Below are 21174 nucleotides of genomic sequence, written 5' to 3' on the forward strand. Positions count from 1 at the left end.
GAACCCTGAACTGAACTTAGGAGTGGCAACAGGCCGGGCTTGCTGGGCGGCCGCTGGTACAAGGCCGGTCGTAGTCCCCATATGCCGGCCTTGATCAGGCCTAAAAGGCCATGGACCTAGCCCTATTCTGGAGGCCCAAATAGAAAACGAAAGAAAAACACAAAAAAAAAATAAAAAAAAAGTCGAGACCTAACCCTCAGGCCGTGGTTGGCCAACCGTGGCCGGGTCGTTTGATCGGGTCAGACCCGTCCCATTGCTACCCCTAGCTGAACCATCCCTAACGATTTACGAGAAGTTTTATTAGAAGCAGGAAAGGATTAAAGTGGCCTTGTAAACCTCGCTCTTTCCACTCTGTATCTTCCTCTGCTCTCTCCTCTTAAGATCATTCCTCTCTCTCCTTCGATCCCCTTAAATACATCTACCAAATTCCGTTTCTCTCTGCAATTTAAAACTCTGAAGAAAAACCACCTCAGATTATGAGGTGAGGGAGAGTGATGGTGGAGTGGTGGTGGAGTGTGGTGGCTGCGGCCATCCCTGCTGTGGTTGCAGGGCAGGCGGTGAGAAGAGTGGGAAAGAAGAAAGCTGAGGAGCTGCGCATCAAGGCGGTGGCTTCTGGCAGCGGCGTCGGGAGAGAGAAGAGCTCTGAAGAGGTCTTCTTTTGCGAGAGAGTCTGCACCTCGAAGCGGATGCTCAAGAGGGTTGGGGCCTTCTCGAAGGATCCCACCCCTGATACCTGTGTCACAGTTTGTGGGGTTTCTGAGCTCGATGCGTGTGCTGAGGCCTGTGCGCGTACGGTTTGTGTCAACCAGCACCATGTCCCTAATTGGAATGATATTTGCCTTCGCAGATGCCAGTCCGAGTGCCTCAAGCTCCCTTCGTAGTGTGGTTCCTCATTTTGTGATTGGGATGTATCCAGTTCAGGTTAGCCTCTCACTCTTTCTTTCTCCTTTTCCGTTTTCAGAGAGAAACAGATTGGGTGTTCTGTTGACTCTTTCTTCCTCTTTTTTGTTTTGAGAGAGAGAAACACTACTGATTTTGTTGGAATTAGAGGATTTGGGTCTATTTCGATATGCTTTAAAAAAGTGATGCATAGTTGACAAACAGATAGGCTTTCGGGGTTCTTGCACAATATTGGCGCATTTCCATTCTGGTCTTCCGTTTTCAATGGTTTTTATTTAGTGTAGTGGATTTAAGGAAGTTTTCTGTGGTATATCTGTTCTCATTGTTGAGACTTCTTAGTTGATGATGGGCGCAATTAGTTAGTTGGGGTTAATGGGTGACTTTTACCCCTCTCTCTTCTCTCGCCCTTTTTTTTTTCCCCCCTCTTGTGGTGGTTATGTGTTTTTTGGTACTTTGGCTGATGCTGACTATCACTGTTTCAGTATGCATGGTTATTGAGATTGTTGCATACTTGGTTTTGGCATATTCAGCTTGTGGTGTGATGTGTAATTCGGCATGCGATTTTGCATAGAAGAAATCTGAGGCTTGTAGATGTTCTGGTGCAAAGAAAGTAACTCATAATCTCGAGAAACATGAATCTCCTCGTTTCATGGGAACTAATTTCACTTTCATTCTTTTACTAGTTTGAATTCCTTATCTGAATTTATTTGTGATCTATGTCAGTAATTGAATATTTGGTTTAAAGCACAAAGCGTGAAAGTGCAATTATTAGAGAAGAAGGTATATTCCTCTAAGGGGATGTCTCCTTCTCCTTTTGCTTGGAATGTGTTGTAGACATATAAATATGTGCAATTAGCAGTATCACTGTTATTGACTAAATTCACTTCGTGGATTAGCAGTTATGTGAATGTGATATACTGCCATGAGTGTGAGGAGATCAGTGGAATTATCTCATGCCAAGGAAGAGTCAGTATTGAGGAAAATTCGGTGGATTATTACCAAGATTTTCTTGTCGTGCACTCTATAGACCCTCCAATGCGTAATGAATTCCTGCTTCAATCTGTTTACAGTATTTTTTATGCATACAAGCAAAATGAGATAAGTGGAACATCACTCTGATGTAGAGTCATCTGCCTGTTTTCCAATTCATTGCTTTAATGTTTTTTACAATGCCTCTATTGTTTCTAGATTTTTAGTTTCTAGGATGTGCTTCCTTTAATATGGCCCTTCTCTCATTGTGGCTGTCATATATTCAAATTCTCTGTTTATTACTTTTACTTTGACGGTCTTGGTTGATGATATCTCCAAATGTTTTAGCCTTTTTCCAAATTTTCATTGGGATTTGCTTTTGAATATAATGGGTGTCCAATTTCAAATGTAGTTGACCTGTATTGAAACAGTTAATGGTTTTCTGTAAGTTCATATTATATGTTGGGCCTATTTTCAGCATCGATTAGGCGTTGGAAGAAAATCTCCACTTATATAGAAAATTTTTCTAACTAATGGGGATAATGGGATTGAAGTGATGTAAGTTAGGTACTAGGCCGTTCCTTATTGGTAGGGAGGTAGAGAGGGTGAATAACGTTTCTGAAGGTATGTGAAATTTGTTTGAAACCTTAGGGACCTCTTCAGCATATAAATGAAGTGTTATGAGTGTAGTACATAGGCTCAATTTTGTAGAGAAAAAGATACGTGTAGATCGATATTAATGGAATTTCAGTCAACTAACAGAAAACCAAAAAAAGAAAGAGATGTATCATGGGTCGTCAATTATTCTAGGTGTGGTGAAATATTTCTTTATTAAGAAAATGCCTTTCTCACAATTATAAAGATGAAAGTGTTCCCTGGTACTGATCTTCATTAAATGTACACACGTGCACCTATCTTTCTGACCTATATAAAAATATCTTCTTGTAACCAGTGTTATGTTCTTGGCTTCCTGCTTAAAACATTGGGTACTGGTTGAGGCATTAAGTTTCACATTTCTCACTATTAAGTCGGATTTTTAGCTTTATACCCTTTTAGTCCCAAGATCTCATCTTTGCAATGCAAGTCAAGTTAGCTGAATCCCATCTGTGATATCACTTTTTTTTTTTAAGAATGTTAATTGAAAATATTTTTTTAGAGCAACAGTAGCAGGCTTACCTGCTTTATTGGTAGAGCTTGTGGGATTTTAGAGCTCGTGGGTTAGAACTGCTTCCTATTATGTGTTGTTTAAAGGAAACTTATTTGTATTGAAGTGGTTCCCATGTAAATTTTTGAGAGATCCACGGGGCATGATTTGTCAACCAATGGAGCTGATTGAAAACACCTTGAATGGTGTATTATAGACTAATTATTGGATCGACTAACTTGAGAAATTAATTAAAAAGAAAATAACTAGCTCAAAAATTAACAGTCACGTGTGACCATGTATGTCCTGCTTTCTGGCTGTTTCTCCATATGCTTCGATGTAATAAGTCTGCTAGCTGGTGTTTCTTCGATTGTAGAAATTGTTTTGTCAGGCCCTTTTGCATATATAAATGTGATGGTTGGTAGCTGTAGGATTGTTCTCTAACTTTTCTTTTCTCAACAATGAATCATCTGGAAGTTGTATATTTTGATATGTATCATGAGTACAGACCAATGGAGAGGCATCATCAAACATAAAAAAGAATTGAAAATTAGCATCTCGAATAAAGTTCTACAGTGATAAGGCGTCTAAGCCCGCTATATCCTTTGGTGAGCCATAAATGATATTTCTAGCCTCTCTTAGGAAATTGTTGGATTCCTCATCTAACTGATGAAGGTAGATGATCTTCTCCACAAGGATAACCAGTCTCTTGGGATTTTTTGTACATTTTATTACCCAATAATACAATTATAGTCAACTTTTCTCAGAAAGAAAACCCAGCCTCTTGGGATGTGTTCTTTCGCATCAAATCGCTTGATGGCAATGGAAGGTTATCCCCCTGCTAACTATGTGCACTTTTAACACTTGAGGCAGCCTATTTTGCTATATTCAAGTCACATAATCCAGTAGGGTGCAGTTCCCTGTATTCTCTATGAAGTGAAAACTAATCCCATTTGGTCACTGGTTCGTAAATTTTTTTGCATTACATTTATTTCTCAGTATTGTCTCCAGAGGCATCCACTGAATATCCATTTATAGGATAGTGGTACTCCCCTTTTTTGATCGTCCCCAATCGTTGATGAAGTTTTGAGCTCTGTGATTAATACCACAAAAATCATTCATGCTTACGGCGAAGACTATATGCATCCTAAATATTTATGTTAAGTTTTTTTTTGCATGTTCGTAAAAACATCACAGGATTTCAGGACTCTTTAGAAGATCCTGCTATTGCAATCCTTCCATATCGTGAATAGAAGGGTCATGATGATAGATTTCCATAGAAGGCCATGCCTGTGAGTGGGTATTAATGATGACCAGTGGCTTGCAAACTTAGTTCATATGAATTTATGAACTAGGTCAGAAACTACTTGGGATCTTTCTTGAGAAAGATCAATGAAGCAGAAAATGGTCCATGAATTATTCAGCATCTTGGCACTAGTAGCACATGTTTGTAAAGTGAATCACCCAATGATGGAGATGGGTGTTAGAATCTTATTGGTCACTGCTGGCAATCTAAAAGTTACAGCATTGAAGGAGCAATTTACCTGGATAAAGTGGATTGAGGATCTCCATGTAGCAACTTGCAAAAAGATGGCACTTGAGAATGTGGAGGCACTTGAAGCATCATCTGTTATAATGGTTTTGCGAGTTATGTAAAAGAAACATTTTCCAAGAATATGCATTGCAGTAGTTGGTGGACGGAACACTGTTTTACTACACTCAAGCTTCTTCTATTGACTAAAATGTTTAATAACCTCACATTATGCAAAACATGTGCGTCTGGTTTTTCATATGAAGACAAATAGGCCAAGCACGAACTATGAAAAGCTGGCAACTGAACATGATTGGATCCTTGTCTAGCATGAATGCACAGAGGTGAAATTGTCTAAAGTTGTTCAAATAGATGAGCCATGTAATACATCCATTCTTACTAGGATTGTCCATGTAATACATCCATTCTTACTAGGGTCTTCCATCTCAGGTCTACTCCTGGAATGTGTTTCCACCATTTGGGGGTCGGAATGAATTTGCATGTTCTTAGTGACGCATTCCCCATCTTCTTGGGAACTCTTTCTACTAGTGCTATTGAGGAAGATTGCCCTCTTTCCTATGGTAGGCTTCATGGTGGGACCTACAAAATGCATCACAGGCTGAATTTTTGGTTTTAAAGGGAAAAGGTTCCCATTGTAGACCAAATTTGAAAGGAAACTCGAGCATCAAACTTCTTTTATTAGTTTTTATCTTATTTTTAAAATATTTGGTTATGTTTAGTATTTATTTGTAGGCACTCCTACTACTTAACTAGGGAGCTTGTGGTAAGCAATGGTCCTCCTCTCTCGCTCCCACTCCAAACAGCTACAGACACATCACAATGAAACAATAATCTTCTTTATCCTAAAAAGGACATCAAATAACTGTCAATATCTTACATGTCTAGCATTTCCTTCATGCTTGCCATTCTACTGAGCAGTGATTCAAAACACGGACCGCCGAGCACTTAGGTGGTTGCTTAGGCAATCTCGAAGGCTTGGGCACATCGCCCAGGCCTAGGTGGCCAAACTAGGCGGCAGTCCTTGGGCGGCTGCCTAGGCCAGCGGCAAGTGCCCAGCCCTAGGCGGCTGCCCAGGGCATGCGCCCCGCCCAGGGGTGGAAATGATTTTTATTTTTCAGGTTCTATTGAGTTTTTTTTTTAAAATAAAAGCTTTTAAGGGTAGGTTTTAGGTTCATTTGAAACCTAAACCCACAAGAACCCATTTTAGAGAGAGAAACTTCAAAAAAACTAGATTTTGTGATTTTCATTGGATTGAAGTGTTTCTCAAAGTTACGGAAAATAGATCCAAACATCACCCAAGTAGATTAGATTTAGTTTTGGAGTTTTTTAATCCTATTAGATAGTGTTTTTTAATATTTTAGCACCAGAAAACATCTCAAAGGTGGAAGTTTGGAGTTCGAGCAAACAAAGTAAGTCCAAAACTTTATTTTTTAGATTGCTTGTTTTAGTTTGAGATGTTTTCTTCAAGATCTAATCGAAGTGGAGATCCGGGTTGGAAATATAGATATAACCCGAATCCGAATGACAAAAATTGCATAAGATGCAATTATTGTAAAAAAGATACAAACAAGGGCAAGCTGGTTTAAGAAACATCTTGCCAGTATTAAAAGGGATGTTGCCCCTTGTAAAAATATGCCTGAAGTTATCAAAGAGGAGATTAAGCAAATATATGAGTTATGTAAAACAAAAACATGAACAAAATCCTTGTCATTTGAATAGGTTTATTTTTTGTTATGCTAGAAGAAGTGATCCGGTTTGGAAGTATGGTCATAACCCGAAACCAAACGATAAAATTGTATAAGGTGTAATTTTTGTGAAAAAGATACCAATGAGGGTATTAACCGATTCAAGAAATACCTTACCGGTATTAAAGGGAACATTGCTTCTTGCAAAAAGGTTCTTGAAGCTATTCGGGATGAAATTAGACAATTTCTGAATTTAGAAGAACCAAAAAAGATGAAAATGAGCCTTGTTTTATGGAACTATCTTCTCCAAGTTCTTCTAGAAGTGGTGATCCGGATTGGAAGTATGGTTATAACCCGAATCTGAATGACAAAAATTGTATTAAATGTAATTATTATGGAAAAGATACTAATGGGGGTATTTATTGGTTCAAAAAACACCTTGCTGGTATTATGGGGGATGTTTCCCCGTGTAAAAATGTTCATGAGGTTACTAGGGAGGTGATTATACAATATTTGAGTTCAGGGAAGCACAAAAAGATAGAAAAGGGTAGAGTAGCCGAGACTCCTAAGGCTTCATCTGCACATAGTAAGAGGGAGGTAGAAGACGAGAAGGAAGAGGCAGAATCAGAAGAAACAGAGGAGGACGAGCATTATGTTGAAGAGGGAGATGACTCTAATGATGATGGCCTCGATTCTGATGCATATGATGAGGCTTACCCTACTCCTTCTGATGATGGTGATGGTGATGATGACTGAAGAATGAAGAGTTGAAGACGCTTAAGTGTTTGACTCTTGTTGTTGACTGTTGAATGTTAACTATTGTGTGACTTTGTGTCCTAGACTGTATCTTTTTTGAATTTCTGTATATATATATTTTCTTATTTTTAGTTTCTACTATCTAACTTTTGTCCGTATTAGACTATCAGTGTATGCTTGTATAGTCTTACTGTTTTAGCATTGTATGAAAATATGGATTATGGTCTTATGGATTATCAAAATTCTCTTTTCGACTTCTCCTCAATTCCTAACTCATGGAAATATTAAATATGGATTATGGATAGAATATCAAAATTCTAATATTTGTGGTTAGAATATCAAAATTCTCCTCATTTGTATCAAAAATTCAAAATTCTATATTTTGTCTTTCAACTGGGCCGCTCCAGTTCTGGGCGCCCGCTTAGGCGCTGGGCGGCGTGGACCCCCATGGCCGCCTAGGTGCCGTCTAGCGCTCTTTGAAACACTGCCATTGAGTGAGTCATCATAAGATTATGCGTAAGCAGCTCCTCGACATTCAAGAAAGATTGAGAATTTGTCTGTACCCCTTTGAGTCAAGTTGTAGATTTTCATTGGAAATTGAGTTCCCAAAATTGGTTTGAGAAATAGATGACCCAGAACACATCAATTGATGAATTGGTTTCATGTAGAAATGGCCCCTTTGATTTCATATCAAATGCTTTCTTACTGTTAAACTTTCCTTAGATCAAGAAGATGATGATTGAACTCCTTGTTGAATAAGTTTGGGTTTACATAAGATAAAGGTTTTATCTCCCAGAAAATCTTAATCTCATGATGCTACTGCCAACCTAAAGCCACTGCCACTTCTTACTACAAAAATTCTAGTAGGCCATTGTTTCCTAGTACATAAACTCTTTCCATTGTACGCTCATGCACTTGTTTTTGGTTCTGCAATATAATCATTCATGATTTGATGTGCATAACATGCTTAGGACTACAAATGTTATTTCAAACTTTTTGCCTTTTAGGCTGCATCTTCCCCTACAGAAAAGTTTTCACTTGGAGTGTCTTAAAATGATTAGGACTACAAATGTTATTTCAAACTTTTTGCCTTTTAGGCTGCATCTTCCCCTACAGAAAAGTTCACTTTACGTGTCTTGGTTTATGTATCTAAGACTTTTTCATATTTTGCCAGCTCTTTTTCTCTACTTGCCGTTTTAAAAAATTTGAAATGGTAGCCTTAAGCTGTCATACTTGCAAATAGGTGCCTTATATGCCTTGGATACTTCAAACGTTCATGGAAAAATAAAATAATTAATTCCTTAACACTTCCATGCATCATAAACAGAATGCATAATGTCATTCACAAGCAGTGTTTTCAAATTCGTTTTTAAGACTCAGGTCTCACTTGTGTCAACTGAGGTCAGATGCCTCCAATGTCTTACAATATGTATGTTTAGCAGGGAATAAAATTGGCATGTCGTAGAAAAACTCAAAAGAGTTATTCATATGGTTCAGGTCAATCCCAAGTCTTACTGAGTCTTTACTATGGACATTAAAGACGAAACGACTCAGTTAAGATTGTGAGTCCACTAACAGTGTGTCAAATTGACTTGGCTCTGGACATTGCCAAGTCCATAGTCCCTGCCACTAGCAGAGTCTAAAACTTTTAAGCATTCTTAACATAGCATGATTATTCCGGTGTGTTGCTCTTGGAGCATTTTGTTGGTTGACTTCGTAGCATGGCTAGACCTAGATGCATACTGATATAGGAATGGATGACATAGATATTGAAACGATGAGTGATTTTTAAAAAAATTCCTGTACGGCTGCTTGCATCCGAGTCTCTTGGGCTTGATTAACCACTAATCTAGTTTTAGCATGAAGCAATCTCTTTGGAGGCTTTCCCCCCATTGCACAAGAGGTTTGCTTTAGTCTCAACAAGTTTGGGGCTTCATTGTAGGTGGGCGCTGGCCATTAGTGATTCTGACAGATTGATCTGTGATTCTGTGGTATACAGAAAATTGGATTTGATTATGACAAATAACTAAAAAAGAAGCCACAAAGTACAGATGATGCTGAGCTGATGGTACCACCATTTATTATCATTTTGATCAGTAATGGTTGTTGGGTCCAAAATAACTTTGTAAGGAATACAGTCTGCAAGGCCCATATCCCAGGAGACTCGCAAAATTAGGTGCTCCCCAGCGCTGTCAATAAAGTCCATAAGGTCTTTTCCATGTAAGAATCCTTATCACCTGTAAAAAGGAAATAAAGAAGTCCTAATCCAGTAGTTTGGAAACCCAGAAAGTTCTAGTTCATACTAGTTTGCCACATACAGCATGGTAGCAGGGCTTCATTAAGAATAAGAGGCCATGATTAATTCCTTGTACCATACTGGTGAGCCTTGCTCATAGATGTGAGTTGGTGAATACTCCAGAGTAGTTTGCAAGGGCAAGCAGCACTACAAACAGCAAGTTCTAGCATTGATGACTGACCGTTTTTTGCTATGTTGATCACTTTTTTTTATGGAGCATCATAAAGTTCAAACGTTGAGGAAGTAAATCAACGGATGTTACAGAGTAATTGACGTAAGGACTTGGGATCATATCGTGGAGTATCTTAAAAGTTTCAAAAAATTATATTCAACTAGATGCCTTCCACCTTTTAAGTTCTCCACAGAAGCCATTGTCTCAGAATATGGAGAAGGATTGGTTAGGATTTCAATGGTTTTAAAAATGTAGCTGTTGAATACAGGTGGAAATGTATTTGACATTCTTTATGCTTGTCTTCAAGGACACAGCCAAGCAGATTGTGATCATATTAAGTGACGGGAGAAGAGACTACTTGAGGGATTTGGTCTGGTTTTTCCAATGGATCAAAAGAAGATTACGTGAATGCAGTAAGAAGCCAATTATTTCCAAATAGCATGTCACTCCTCTCTCTTCGTACCCTTCAAGAAAACCACGTAATAAAAGCAGTAGTAGCCACTATTACATGCCTTTGCAATTGTAGTTTAAAAGGCAAAGCTATTGATCTCTATAAAAGTTTGGTGGTTTGTCTGCATTATGGCCGGCTTGTATATTAGTCGCCGGTAATTTCCAGCTGCGTTAGAAACCCACCATAGAAAATACAAGGGTCCATCACCAGATAAAAAACACACTCAATGAAATCCATGAGTAACCCCCACATGGTTAAATACACCAAAACATAAAACGGAACCACTTCTTTTCTGGATAAGCAAAGTTAAAAGAAGACCGTAAAATAAAATTCCAAGTAAATAATCAGGAAAACAAAGAAAAAAGAAAATACAAAAAGGAATCAGGAAAGAGAAATAAAGAATCAGTGCTGCCTCCGCTTTTGATGTCTCTGATCTCTGTAACTTTCAGAACTCGACCCATCATAAGAAGAGCCAGTGGTGTGCTGCTTTATAAGGCGAGGCATGTTCTTCAAATACTCGCATATGCTCTCTGTGATGCCATCAAGACCGACGCCATCAAGAAATTATATTGCGAATCTCGTATTCTTGGGATCATCCCTATGGGTTATGGACTCAAACGACTCATGCATGGTGGGATCATTGAGCCTCTCACTAAGCAAGCACAACCCAATTTGCTCGTCCAATTCCTGAAAGAGAAATTTGATGAAAATATGGGAGGACGATGTTGTATCCTCCTCCGTCAAGTGTATGTACCGAATAAGTATGCAAAAAACTTGGCCACATTCCTCAGCTTAAAGTCGATGTATGGACGAATACTGGTGCACAAAGCACTTGTCTCAAAGTTCTCTTGATGGACTTTGTTAACCCTGCAAAACCTCTGACGCAACAGACCGTAATATGGGAGATGAGTTCTCTCATGAATTCAGCACTCTAGGAGCATAACACATAGCTCCATCTCTTGAGCAGGTTCGAGTTTGATTTTGAGTAGTTTGTGTCCTGCCTCCCTAAAATCCAAACTCGACATGATTGTTAAATAAAATGTTCCCCGTAGATTGAACATATTGGTCTCTAATCCTTGATCTTGATCTTCATACTACTTTTGTCTTGAACTTCTTTCATCATTAGCCAACTTAATGGAGGAACGTAAACCCCACCACTTCTCCCTGTGTTTGTTTCACCCATCAAATCTTTAACCGGTTTGAGCGAGAGAGCTTTGGTTTAGCGCGAGACAGAGAATTCTGATATTGCTCCTCTCTCTCTTTCGCCGTTCTATCGCAGGCGACTAACACCGACAATATAACTTTGTTTTAGAGAGAAATCAAAATCAAAAAGAAAATCAACAAGAAGAAAGAACACTGAGTTTTAAAGTGAAATCAAAATCAAGAAGAAAATCAACAAAATATCAAAATCGAGAAGGAAATTAACAAGAAAAATAAACAAAACGCCGCACCACATGCTCACGAGCACGAGAAAAAAATACCCACAAAAGATCGCAATGTGACCGATCTATATAATTGACCACGAATCTTTGGAAGCTCATAGAGGTGGTTTATCTAAGCGATCATGTAAATATTTTTGCAAGCTTATAAAGGTGGTTTATCATGTAAAATATCTAATGCAGAGCATGTCGATTTGCAATAAACAATTATATTAATAATTTTTTAAATATGCAAATCTCTTTCCATTAGGTTAGAACTCGGAAATGTATTGGTTCTCAATTTCTTTGGGATGTTTCCATTCTCATCAATACCATATTTTTTAGCAAAAATGATCTCTTGTCATTGACTACGAGGATGAAAAGAGACTTTCCACCACCATTTAGTAAGCAATGCATTATTCATTGTTCATAAGTCAGAGTGTACGAATGCTTAAGCCTCCCTCTTTCTTGGGTCGGCACACCATTTTTCATCTAACCAAGTTATATTTTTTAGGCAAAGGGGGTCCACTCCAAAGGAAGTTTCGCATTAGAGATAGTTTCTTGATCTTTGCTGCCGGTGCTCTGAACAACGATAGAAAGTACACGTGTGTATTGGCTAGAGTGGAATTGATGATAATATTTCTGCCCCCAAAAGAAAGGCATCTGCCCTTCCACCCATCAAGTTTATGCTCAAATATTTCGACGATAGGATCCCAAGCTGAAATAGGAAGCCTACCATCAGCGGGAAGAGCTTCAACCTCACAGCCCAACTATGCTGCCTAATAATCCAACTCTTAATTCTCACAATTAAATTCCAATGAGTTTGGATTTGTGCACATTTACTTTTGCCCCTGATATAAACTCAAAACATTTTAGAAACAACCACAAATTCTGTACCAGATCCAGGTTGGCCGAAGTGATGAGAAAGGTGCCATCTGCATATTGCAAATGAAAAATAGGTTGTTCATGACCATGAGTCCTAGGCCCATCAAAGAGACCGGACCTTACTACCGAAAACATCATTAGGTTGAAAGACTCCCCAACCAGTGCGTAAAGGAAGGGCAATAATGGGTTCCATTGGCGAAGGTCTCTTGATGCTTTGAAATACCCACAAGCTTTCTTTTGTCAAAAAATAAAAAATAAAAAAACAAGGAAATTCCACAAGCATTGCCACTGATAAAAATTGAATAATGAACAAAGAAGAGGCAACCCTTAATCCATTTTCATAAAGAGCCAAAACCCATGAACGGTAATGTATCATCCAAAAAATCTCATTCCACTCTGTCATACGCCTTTTCAAGGTCAATTTTACACAGAATACCTTTACTTCCCTTAAGTCTAGTGGAATGGATCACCTCTTGCGCCACAAAGAATACGGTTCAGATAGCGCTTTGGACGAACACAAATGTCCCATTTCTTTTTTTTCCCAACTGGCTTCAATAATATTGATTCCTTTTTGTAAATCTTATCCAAAATCAATCAATTTTTTTGCTCCTACTTCCTCTCACCTGAAATTGGCTTCTCTTTCTCTCAAGTTTATCCACCAAATTAACTGCTTGACCTGGACTTGCTTGCCTATTGGCATGGAGCTTATCGTTGAACCATTGGTTTTGATTCGCATGAAGGAGAGAGTTAAAAGAGTATTAAATTATTGGTTTTGATTCGCATGCAAGAGAGAGAGAAAGTTGGAGAGAGAGGGGTAACCATTTCCATTTTCCTTCTTAAGAGGAGGGAGTTTATACTCTCTTTTTTTTTTTTTTGGAGAGAGAGAGGTTTTCTTTCTCATGCTTTTTGAAACAATAGTGGTATTTCATTCAAAACCATGGCACCAGAGATTCCTCCTTATTTATAATAAATTTGTTGAACATAGTTGTATTATTTTTGCAATCGTTGTATCATCCTCGAAAGCCCCATGACTTTTTGCAGACATGAAATCGTAAAGCTTTAACCCGCAAAGAAATTATGAAGAATTTGATGGGAATCCCCTTTAGGCTTTGGATGCACCACAAGGCAAGACAGCAAAAATAAATGGAAATTTTTCCTAGGAAATTCCGGCTCGTTTGGATCATAGGGTAAACAAAACATCGTTTGCAGCGTTGAACTAGGTTTTTTTACTTGTCATCTCAATACTCAGCCGCAGATAACCAGAGATAATCAGATGAAGAAAACCAGAGAGAGACCAGGTAGGTTTCAATGACCCCATTTTTTTTCTTTTCTATATTTGTGATGGAGAAATGATTCAGTGAAGTTAACTTCATTGGCTCTTATGTCCCCATGCTTTCTACGAAAATTGCATGCACTGCATGCTTTCTTTCTTTCGGGTAAATGATGCAATGCATGCTTTCAAAACCTCCACAAGACAAGTTTCACATCAAACTGATGGCCGAGTCCCCTCTTGAGAGAACTCCATTATCAACTTGCAGCGATTTTCATGTCTCATCAGAATAGATAAAAAATGAGCAAAGAGTCGCATGTAGGTGGTAATACAATAATAAAGTCTGGTGAGAAGATCATCTAGAAAAGCCAACAAAAGGACAATTGGGTCCACAGTGTACAAACTAATCTAAGAGTAATTTTACGTACAGATATAACTAAATAAATAAAGTATAAAATAGGTCAATTTTGGCAAAAAATTACGAGAAAGATCGTTTACCGTTAGACTTTTTTAATTTTTTCCCTAATGCCTCCCAAGCTAGGGATAGTATCCCCTGGCCGGTTTTAATTTTTTAATTTTTTATTTTTATTATAGTTTGTTTTGATTATCAGGGTCATTCTTATGTTTTAAGACAGTTGGCGACCGATCCAAGGTTTCCATCCATCGATTACCCAAATTATGGTGTTACATCACATTATAGGTAATACGAGGATGGAGATCTCGGATTGCTTCATTCTAGTTAGTAGTTTGGGGTCCCCATCCGCGGACCGCCCACACTATGGTATTCAACTACTGTATGTAATGTGTTGTAATACCACAATATGAGTCGGTCGAGGATTCGAACTTTAGACCGTTCACCAACTATCCCGAAATTAAAAATAAACAAAAAAAATTAAAACCGGTCAGAGGAGATGATCCCCAAACCAATGGGCATTATGAAAAAATTAAAAAACTTTATAGTAAATGACTTTTCTTGCAATTTTTGCCCAAAATTGACTCATTTTGTATTTTATTTATGAAATAAAGTTTATATAAAACCGAGGCTCTAAACAACCAAATTACAGTCTACCCCAAAAATTTCATTAGAAGAGGTTATTTTGATGCTCAAATGTCTTCAAATTGATCATCTCGACATCAAGATGTATGGACATGAGAAAAAAATGGATTTCAAGTTTTGAAAATAGTCCATCTTATAACTCATTTTTGGACAAGTCAATTTTCAAGATTTTTAAGTGTCCATAAATATGCTATATCTACATTACTTTTGAAGCTTTAAGTTTTATAATTAAAGATGAAAATATATTGTAAGGCTATCACAAAGATTTCCTGCATTGAAACTACATTTTTCGACATTATTTAAAAATACGCTTTACTTTGATTGTTTAGAGCCTCGGCTCTATACAAACCGCACCCTTTATTTATTTATCGTGTGTCCCTGGGTAAATTGCTCTTTGGTTTTTGTGGTTGAGATTTGTTGAAGAACACAGATGACACTTCGCTTTCTTTGTCACTTTTGGTACACCATTCAATTTGAATCGTACGGTCTTCTACTTTCATGATGGAAAGCACTAGAGTTGGAGACGATAGTTTGATGTTTGGGAAATTACGAGAAATGTATTTTAATTTTCAATTAATTGGAAAAAAAAATACCTATCAACTTTAATAGACTTTGTCTAATCATTTTTTCTCAATTTTGACATTTTTTTTTACTAAAATAATTTTTACGGTAGTCATATTACCATAATGACTATCAAATTACATTACTTAAAATACCGTAATGATAGAGCTTTCACGGTAATACGACTATCATGAAAGTTATTTTGATAAAAAAAATGTCAAAATTGAAAAAAAAAGGAGTGCAAACAAGATTTATGAAAATTGAAGTTTTTTTTTTTTTTTTTTCAATTAGACAAAAATTAAAGTATATTTCTGATAATTTGTCTTAATATTTTATGAGTGCATGAGATTTCTCAAAGGTTTGCAACTAGCAGTTCTAGATTGCTTTGATCTATCCTTTCATATTTGCAAGAAATCAAAGCGGTATGTAATAAATAGTTATGATCTGTTTGATGTTTACGAGTATCTAGAACTAAGAGTTTCAAGCTGCTTTGATTTCTTATAATGAGTGGCCCAAAACTTATAGCTCAAACTAAAACTAATAGTTTTAAATTGGGAATTTTTAAAGAAATAACAAAAAGGACCACAAAATGGCAGAGCATAAAATATAAAATACAAAAATATTTTTAAATACTACTAATTTATAAGTTATATTAAAAAATCAATAGAGTGGTTAAATAAAAAGTGATTTATGTATGGACTAAAAAATTGGTAAAATATGAAATGCTCCACTTATATGCAGAAATTACAAAGAAAGTTAGTCAACCCATTTTATTTTTTTTTCAAAATTGCCCATATATCAACCCGAATTTTGATTATTTTTTTAAAGTTGTTTTTAATTTTTTCGTTAGTAGTACATTGTCTTAAAGCTTAGGGCACTACCCTACTAATGAAAAAAACTAGAAACGAATTAAAAAAATCAAAATTCAAACTAATCGAAAAGCAGTTTTGAAAAAATAAATAAATAAAATTCAACCAATCTTCTTTATAATTTCCAATTATAAACGTATCATTTTATATTTTACTTCAAATTTTAAGATTAGTACGTAAGCCACTCAAAACCACCTCACATGTACCTATTTAAAAGATAAGGTTTGCATGACGAGTCAACGTTATACTAAGGAACCTCAAAAACCAAGCTTATAGAGAGAGAGAAATAAATAAAAAACCCTAAAATGTAGGACTTCAAAAAAATAAAAATAAACTATAAAAAAAGAAAAGTTAATAAAAGATCGACATTATATATATAAAGGTGCGCCTAGAAATCCATAGGAATGGTTTATTTAGACCTTGGAAAACTATCTAATTGATAATCTGGAAATAGATCTGTATGAACATTAAAAAAAAAAGATTTCAATTTCCAAAATAGCATATTTTGCCACATATTATCTGGACCGTTTATTTTTAAGATTTCATATGTTTATATATCTGCTTGATTTGAACCACTTTTAAAATTTAAAATTTCATAATTAGAGGTAAAAATAAATTATGAAACCATCCTTAAATTTTCAATACTAAAAGTTCGTCTTGTAGTAAATTTTGGAGGAGCGCCTTACTTTGATTATTTAAGGTTGCAACCTTGTGCAAACTACACTTTAAACTAGTCTTAGTCAAAAAAAACAAAAAGAAAAAAAATGAAATAAACTCTCCATGTATTAAAAAAAAAAAATCTCAACATTCAATAGAGATCATCCAATTTTTAAAAAGCCATCTTTAAGATTCACAAAACTCAAATATCAATTTTTTTTCTTCTTTTAAGAACAATATGGTAATTCTTACGCGGTTTCCCGAAATTTAGAATAAAATAATAGTCCTAAATAGAGTAGATACAGAATATGCTCCCATGGGAGCATACTATATGAGCTCATAAAATAAAGTAACTTCCCACAGATTTAATGAAAGAAAAGGACAAGACCTCTTTCCGTTCCCTCCCGGACAATCTCACCATAAATATCTCTCTCTCTCTAAAAAATCACATGGATCCAAGCAAGTCTCATGAGCATCACAAAAGGTTGAAGGCTGTTGTGAATTTGCAGGAGAAAATGATGATATAAAAGATGATCATAGTCCGAGAAAAGATCAATCTCTATAGCGAACTCAGAGCGAACTCAACAAGAACGTCGAGAAGCACATCAAGTCTCAAAAGCCCAAAGAAAAATTTGCTCCAAAAGTGCGAGTGTGATGGCTTGCCTCTTGCGATTACGAAGCAGAAGAAGGTCCATGCTTCCTCTTTATGGATCATTGATCAGATCGAGATATTGGAGAAGCTATTTCCAACATAGGCCCTTTTTTCACTCTCCTTTTCTTACTTATAAATATTTTGGTTAAGTTCTTTCTTTGTGTACATGGTTCTTTGTTTTGTCACTTGATGATAGCCCTGACATTTTCAAAAACTTCTGCCATGACAATTATGGAGAAGATGTCTTGCTCCACCTATGATCACTATGGGCCCTTCGACTACTCAAGAATTGATATAGTGGAAAAAGGGGCACTGAGATATTAAATTTAGTTTCTTTTTCTTGTAACTACCATAGACCTTTCAAGCAATAGTCTCTCAATTTAGTTTCTTTTTCTTGCAACTACCATAGACCTTTCAAGCAATAGTCTCTCAAGAAAGATTCTTGAATCACTGGTGAAGCTGATTGGCTTGTTTGTGTATAATTTATCCAGCAACCACTTGATCTGAGAGATTCTTCTGAATATTAATAGATTTAGAGATTTATAGTCTATGGATTTATCAAAAAATCCCTTTCCAGTAGCATGAGGGTTTGGGAGCTTTGAACTTGTCATACAGCAAATTATCAGGACCAATTCCCTGTGCTGGTCATATGAGTACATTCGAGGCTTCTAACATATTATGGAAACCAAGATCTTTGTGGTCCTTCTCTTCCTAAAAAGTGTGATGGTGATAACATAGTTCCAATCATAAATGGTGAAGGGCATTTGAGAAGTAGTTCGCGAAAGGTTTCATCATTTTGGATGGGTATGAGCTTGGGGTTTCGGATGGGATTTGGAGGCTTGTTTTCGGTTCTAGCAATTAAAAGGAAATGGAAAAATGCAGTCCTCAATAGTCATGGACCTCACAGCTGAGACTTTGATCACAAGATTGCAACGTTTGTTAGGCAGAAAAAAGCATTGATTAGGGAGGCGCGCTCTTGGGGCTACTTGTTGGAAGTAGGAGCTCAGAAGTTTTGTTTTGAAAAGACGAGGTTTTTGTGTATTTTTGTTTGGATCAATTGGTGCATGTATTGGCGAGGTTTTTAGGTTTGGTGTATTCTAGGAGTTAGGTTTGGTCAGTCTTGGATCTAGGGAGAACTCCTCCTGATTTTTTTCGTCTTGTACTTTTATATTTACGAGTTTTGCTCCACTATCTAATGAATATTACTCTTACCGTTTCAAAAAAAAGATTTGAATAATAATAGTGTTGGGTGAGAAATTTTATTGCGTGCTTGTTTGTTTGGAGGTAAGAAGCTTTACCCTCTAAACTCTACCATTTGAATCAATGGCAAAACAACCTCTCTCTCTCTATCTAGATGTGCAGTTGGAGTCGAAGTAGGCCATAACTGTTACGTTATTGCTTTGCGGAGCTCACATGTAATAGCCATGGTGTTCCATTATACTTTGACAACTTTGATATGTGAACAGGCATTATACGCGGGAAGGCATGAGCTGGCGGGGGCAGAGGAAGCCCCAAAAGATCAATATGGAATGAGTATTATCTTGAGGACGAACTTGTAAATGCCTGACTTTTATAGGTACTTTAGAAATTGTCACTAGTCCAATGTTTTTTTGTTTTTTGTCCAAAAATAAAATACAAGATATATTGACAAAAAAATAAAAATTACTTCGACAAGAAAAAAAAAGTTACTTTCACAAAAAAATAAAAGTCACGACAAAAAAATAAAAATTATCTTGACAAAAATATAAATTTTTGTCAAAAAAAAAAAAAAAAGGTTACCTTAACCAAAAAAAGTTACTTTGACAAAAAAAATAAAAATTAGGACAAAAAAATAAAAGTTACATGATCAGCACTTTCGTCTTATTTTTCTTGTCAATAAGAGGGATGTGCGCCCGACATTAACTTATATGATAAAAAAATTAAAAATAATAATTGGGTGATAGGGCCCACCACACATTTCTTTCATCAAAAAATTTAAATTTACTTATCAAAAAATCAAAATAAAGAGACTAATACTATTAGATTATTATTATTTCATAAGATTGTTTTATTATATGTTTAATATTAGACTATTAGCTAATTAGAATTAAAAAAAAATTTAGTACTAGCTCAAAAGATATTAATAAAAGCAAAAAATAATACTAATATTAGTTTATTAATATATATCACTTAAGAATTTATTTTTAAGTTAAAATTGCAAGAATGAATTTATTTATTTATTTTTTAACTTTATTAAAATATGATTGTAAATTTATATTTTTAAATTCTATATTTCTATTCACACTAATTATTATATATTAGATTTATTTATTTGTGAGGATCATACCCTTGTTTTTTGAATCACATTTATTATAATATTGTAATTAATAATTATACTAATTACAATGATAACCAAGTCTTATATTTTATTTATTAATTTATTTACATTATAAATTATGTAATGTATTATTTTTTGTTATAGTTGTAAATTAGATTTTTTTAAATTAGATGATACTATAAGATGAATTTCAAATTTATTCTTATTTGTATAATAAAATGAAGATAAAATAATAAAATAGAAACCAATAATTCTAATTTCAATTTATAATATTGTATTTAGTTAGGTTTTAATAGATGTTTGATGATAATCTTCATACAGGGAAAGAACATCTTAATATTCACATATTGATGCAAAAAAATAAAAGTTATTAATGTTGTACCCTCATTTGTTATTGGATTCCTAAAAAACAATATCTATAATGATTTTTAATAATTTTTTTGAATTTTTTTTAAAGCTGAATTCAACTGATTCAGTCGATTCCCGATCCAAAACGTCAACTGAACGATCCGGATGGGTCTTTGGGGTGCCCGATCCGGTTTTAAATCACTGGTTAAAACTATTAAAGTGTATTTTCTAGAAATCATATTAGCTTTGTTTTTCTTCTTTTGTTTTATTGCGTGTGATGAAGTGAGGTTATATTTGTAATCGTACAATGAGAAGTTCTGGAACTAATACGTGGTTAGTAGTTATTGTTGTAAATAGGCTATAATTAGTAGTTATTGTTGTAAGTGGATAGTTATTGTAGTAAATTTGATTGTAAAAACTTCTATTTAAAGAGAGGTATGTGGTGGTAAAGTGGGTTTCACGTATCAAGTTTTTACTTTTATGTACCTTTTCCTTTCAGCTCACCTTGATTATTATTCTTATATCTCTTTGATGGTGAGTCTTGGGTTAGTGTGACATTGTTAAACTAGTGCAGAAGTGGATTGTATCGGTATTGTAGCATTCATATTTCTCCACATGGTATCAAACTAACAAGGGTAGTGGTGATATTGTTTTGACGCCCTTGGTGAAAAAGATCGACTTTTTTATTTTTATTATTTAAAACGAATTCAGATGGAACCTTTGTAACAAGAATCTTTGTTCAAAGATCTCTCTTTTTTATTCAAAAAAGCTCATTTTTGAGGCACGAATGAAGTGACACACTATTCATTGGTTAAAGAGGTAGTGCATTCCCCATGTGAGTTATGCAGCCATTCTTGGTGGGATTTGAAAATCTTCTTAGTCAAATGTAGTGCATTCACAAGATTGTTTGGCCTATCAAATGGTTGGATTTTCAATTTCAGGACGTGATGGAGATAATCGCATTACACTTAAGAGCTAAGCTTGTTCTCACTTGCAGAAATCACTTTTAAGGAGGGAGTGTTAAAATGATTAAAGTGCATATTTTAGAAATCACATCGATAAGTAGGGATCTATTATTGTAATGACTATTACAATTTTGGGTTACAAAAAAATTATCTCTCTCCAAACATTAGCAAAAACATCATCATAAATCTGCTCTCTCGATTGAGCAAAACTAGCTATCAACCTCATCTTTTCCGTGGGTATATCATTACT

At 35.7% G+C, this 21174-nt stretch overlaps 1 protein-coding gene across 6 annotated transcripts; it reads left to right on the forward strand.

The window, feature by feature from the left end:
- Nucleotides 1–297: 297 nt before the first annotated feature.
- Nucleotides 298–12485, forward strand: LOC18426465 (thionin-like protein). Of its 6 annotated transcripts, none has more exons than XM_088871155.1 (2): nucleotides 298–921; nucleotides 11858–12485. In XM_088871155.1, the coding sequence occupies exon 1, from the start codon at nucleotides 495–497 to the stop codon at nucleotides 879–881; it is 387 nt and encodes a 128-aa protein (XP_088727281.1). In that variant the 5' UTR covers nucleotides 298–494; the 3' UTR covers nucleotides 882–921; nucleotides 11858–12485. The 6 variants fall into 6 exon arrangements, with proteins under 6 accessions (XP_088727281.1, XP_020518175.1, XP_020518176.1 ...); XM_020662516.2 differs by lacking the exon at nucleotides 11858–12485 and adding an exon at nucleotides 10375–10985; XM_020662517.2 differs by lacking the exon at nucleotides 11858–12485 and adding an exon at nucleotides 6774–7264.
- Nucleotides 12486–21174: the final 8689 nt, after the last annotated feature.

This window comes from Amborella trichopoda, chromosome 7 (assembly GCF_054954075.1).
Source record: "Amborella trichopoda isolate Santa Cruz 75 chromosome 7, AtrichopodaSantaCruz75HAP2 v2.0, whole genome shotgun sequence".
NCBI lineage: Eukaryota > Viridiplantae > Streptophyta > Magnoliopsida > Amborellales > Amborellaceae > Amborella > Amborella trichopoda.